The sequence below is a fragment of the Papaver somniferum genome, chromosome 11, assembly GCF_003573695.1.
Source record: "Papaver somniferum cultivar HN1 chromosome 11, ASM357369v1, whole genome shotgun sequence".
Classification (NCBI taxonomy): domain Eukaryota; kingdom Viridiplantae; phylum Streptophyta; class Magnoliopsida; order Ranunculales; family Papaveraceae; genus Papaver; species Papaver somniferum.
In genome coordinates, this window is record NC_039368.1 from 23,642,802 (window position 1) to 23,645,371 (window position 2,570).

General features: G+C 37.0%; 1 protein-coding gene across 1 annotated transcript; it reads right to left on the reverse strand.

Annotated features, from left to right (window-relative positions):
* Positions 1-1,339: 1,339 nt before the first annotated feature.
* On the reverse strand, positions 1,340-2,363 carry LOC113323504. Its single transcript, XM_026571821.1, has 2 exons — positions 1,983-2,363; positions 1,340-1,869 (listed from the first exon to the last, which is right to left on the reverse strand). The coding sequence occupies exons 1-2, from the start codon at positions 2,077-2,079 to the stop codon at positions 1,520-1,522; spliced, it is 447 nt and encodes a 148-aa protein (XP_026427606.1). The 5' UTR covers positions 2,080-2,363; the 3' UTR covers positions 1,340-1,519.
* Positions 2,364-2,570: the final 207 nt, after the last annotated feature.

Genomic DNA, 2,570 nt, shown 5'->3' on the forward strand with positions numbered 1-2,570 from the left:
AGCAGTGCTCTAACAGAATGTGTCATAGTTTCTTCCCCACTATTGCACAACTTGCACATGGGATCCATATAGTGAAGAATGTTGTCAGTTTTAGCATTAGTATGGAGTATTCCATAAGCACATTTCTATACGAAAAAACATATTTAAGTTCGACAATGAAGATATAAACATCCTAGTCAATCCCAATATGAAATAAAAAAATTAAAAATAAAATGAAATAAAATACTTATAAGGATAATAACGTAATTTAAATAAGTAAATGGTAGCCAAGTCATTCTCTAATATTAGGACATCCCTTATCACCGATTGATGGATAGGATAATCATTTAAAAGGTCCCTCAAAAATGGATCCCCAAAAAAATCATTTTATTTAGTACGGCCCAGCTGGGCCGAACCATTTTAAGTTTCAGTTTGACTATTGCCATTGCGAGGTTTTTCATAAATAAAATACGGAGGAGTTGGGGAGTCGTAGACTCATGGTGAAACTGTGGGTGGTGCAATCTGTAACAACGATAAAGTAAGACTATGGTTGCGTTCCATGAGTTTAGAAGTCTAGTACTAGCAACTTTGCTGACACTCGAGCTCTTCTTTTGGATATGAAGCTCTGTCAACAGTTGGGTATTACAAGAGTTGTGGTTCTCGTTAATTTTGTGCTCGTGAAAAATTCGTTGCTCAAAGCTTATATGCTCCTCCTTGGCGTCTGAAAATTTGGTGGCGCCAAACTCATAACTTGAAGAGTCTCTCTTTGCAAAACTTTTGTGGCACTCCTCTTGCACCTCACACCCTCGTAGCTATCATTGACCACTATTCACTAAGAGCAAGGACGATGGAGATTAGAACACTACTCCAATGAGTCAGCGTCAAATTTGACAACATCTGGTGCTACTATGGGAGTAGAGAAACCCCAAAAGCGCAATCGAAGTAGCGTTTGAAAATCCTTATTATACATCGTTCCCATCACTTCTTGGTTAATGGCTAGGCCTGAAATCTGCAACGGAGCTCCTAACACACCACCACCCCTTTTAAAGGACTACTACCTCCTCTCTACTCCATTCAAAAGGAATAGAGTGTTGTCACAGCCCTAGCTCTTAGTATTAGGTCATGCTCAATCCATCAAAATTTTGAATGAGCCAAACAAGTAAATGTTGAAAGGCAAGTAACAAAATTTTACACATGCTAATACCCAACAATATAAGATGGGTGAATTTTGCGGTAGACATGCCTCGACTTAATGTCGGTAGTATCTTACCACGTTTCGATCGAATTCCTCAAGGTCGCCGGGGAAACTAGCAGCCATTATCTCCAACGATATCAGTCCCTTCTTATCTTGGAACCATGGTTATCAAAAATATGAAAACAAGAGCTCGATTTTGATTAATATAATCACACTTATCTTACACCCACATGCACCAATTATGTATACTGTATCTTGCAAACAGACCTAATGAACTAACTAATTAATAAACTTAAGAAATTAAGTGATCTATATAATTACTATGTTTCCTGAAACTATGGCGGATTAAACAGCACATGATGTGCAATTACATGTCTTGGGAACAAAAGCACATTCACCATATGGTTTGTTTGGGATTTGACAGTCGATGCCGAAACAACAAGGCATAGTTGTACATGTAGTCGGATCAGTTCCAGCACCAGGTGGGCAACACTTGCATTCCAAACACAGCTGAAAAGGTTCAAGTTTACGGCGTCGAAGTCCTTTACCCTGCTCGTTGTTATAATTATATCCGTAGAGGTCGTCAAACACTCGATACACTTCTGATTCTGCTGGAATCATTAATCCATTATTATTATTATTCTGATTGTTCAACAACTCGGATGATTTCGTACTGTTATTCAAGTCATCGTATCCTGTACCGAAACAAAATTGTACAAAATAATATTAAGAATTTGTAAGTAATATAAAATCGATACCAAGAAGAAGAAAAATTAATAAGCCTATTAATTAAGTTACTAACAAATACCTTTGGCTGCAGTAGTAGAAAACGAAGCACTGAATTGAGTAAGAAACAGAAGTAGTAGTACTGGTATTGTGATGGACTTCATGGTTAAGTTTTTCATTTGGAAGAAGAACTTGATGCAACGGAGAGAGTAGATAGATAGGTTTTGTATGGGTGGAGAGAAATAGACTGGATTAAGGTGATGAGGTTAGGGGCGGACTAATTCTTTTATAATCTTCTCCTTGCAGTAGGAAAAAGCCTTGAGGAATTATATGGTCTTTGAAAGAAACAGTTGAAGGTTTAAGTGGTTGTTTGAGGAGAAGAAAAAAAATGGAAGGGCACTGAATTTTGTGGGAGAAAATGACATAATTTTCAAAATAATTCCATGTTTTTATTTTATTTCGAGAGATAAATGAACGAGTTTTAGTCCAATAAATAATGATTGATCGAGTGGGGGATATTGTTTTCTTTTCATTATTTTGGCTTCATTTGCACTCAGGCCTCAGCCAATCAAATGAAATGCAGAGGCATCTAATTTGTGTAATGATCCTCTTTGCTACGTCAATGAATGAGTAGTGTCGGATGAAAAAAAATTGTTTTTTGTCTTAAAGC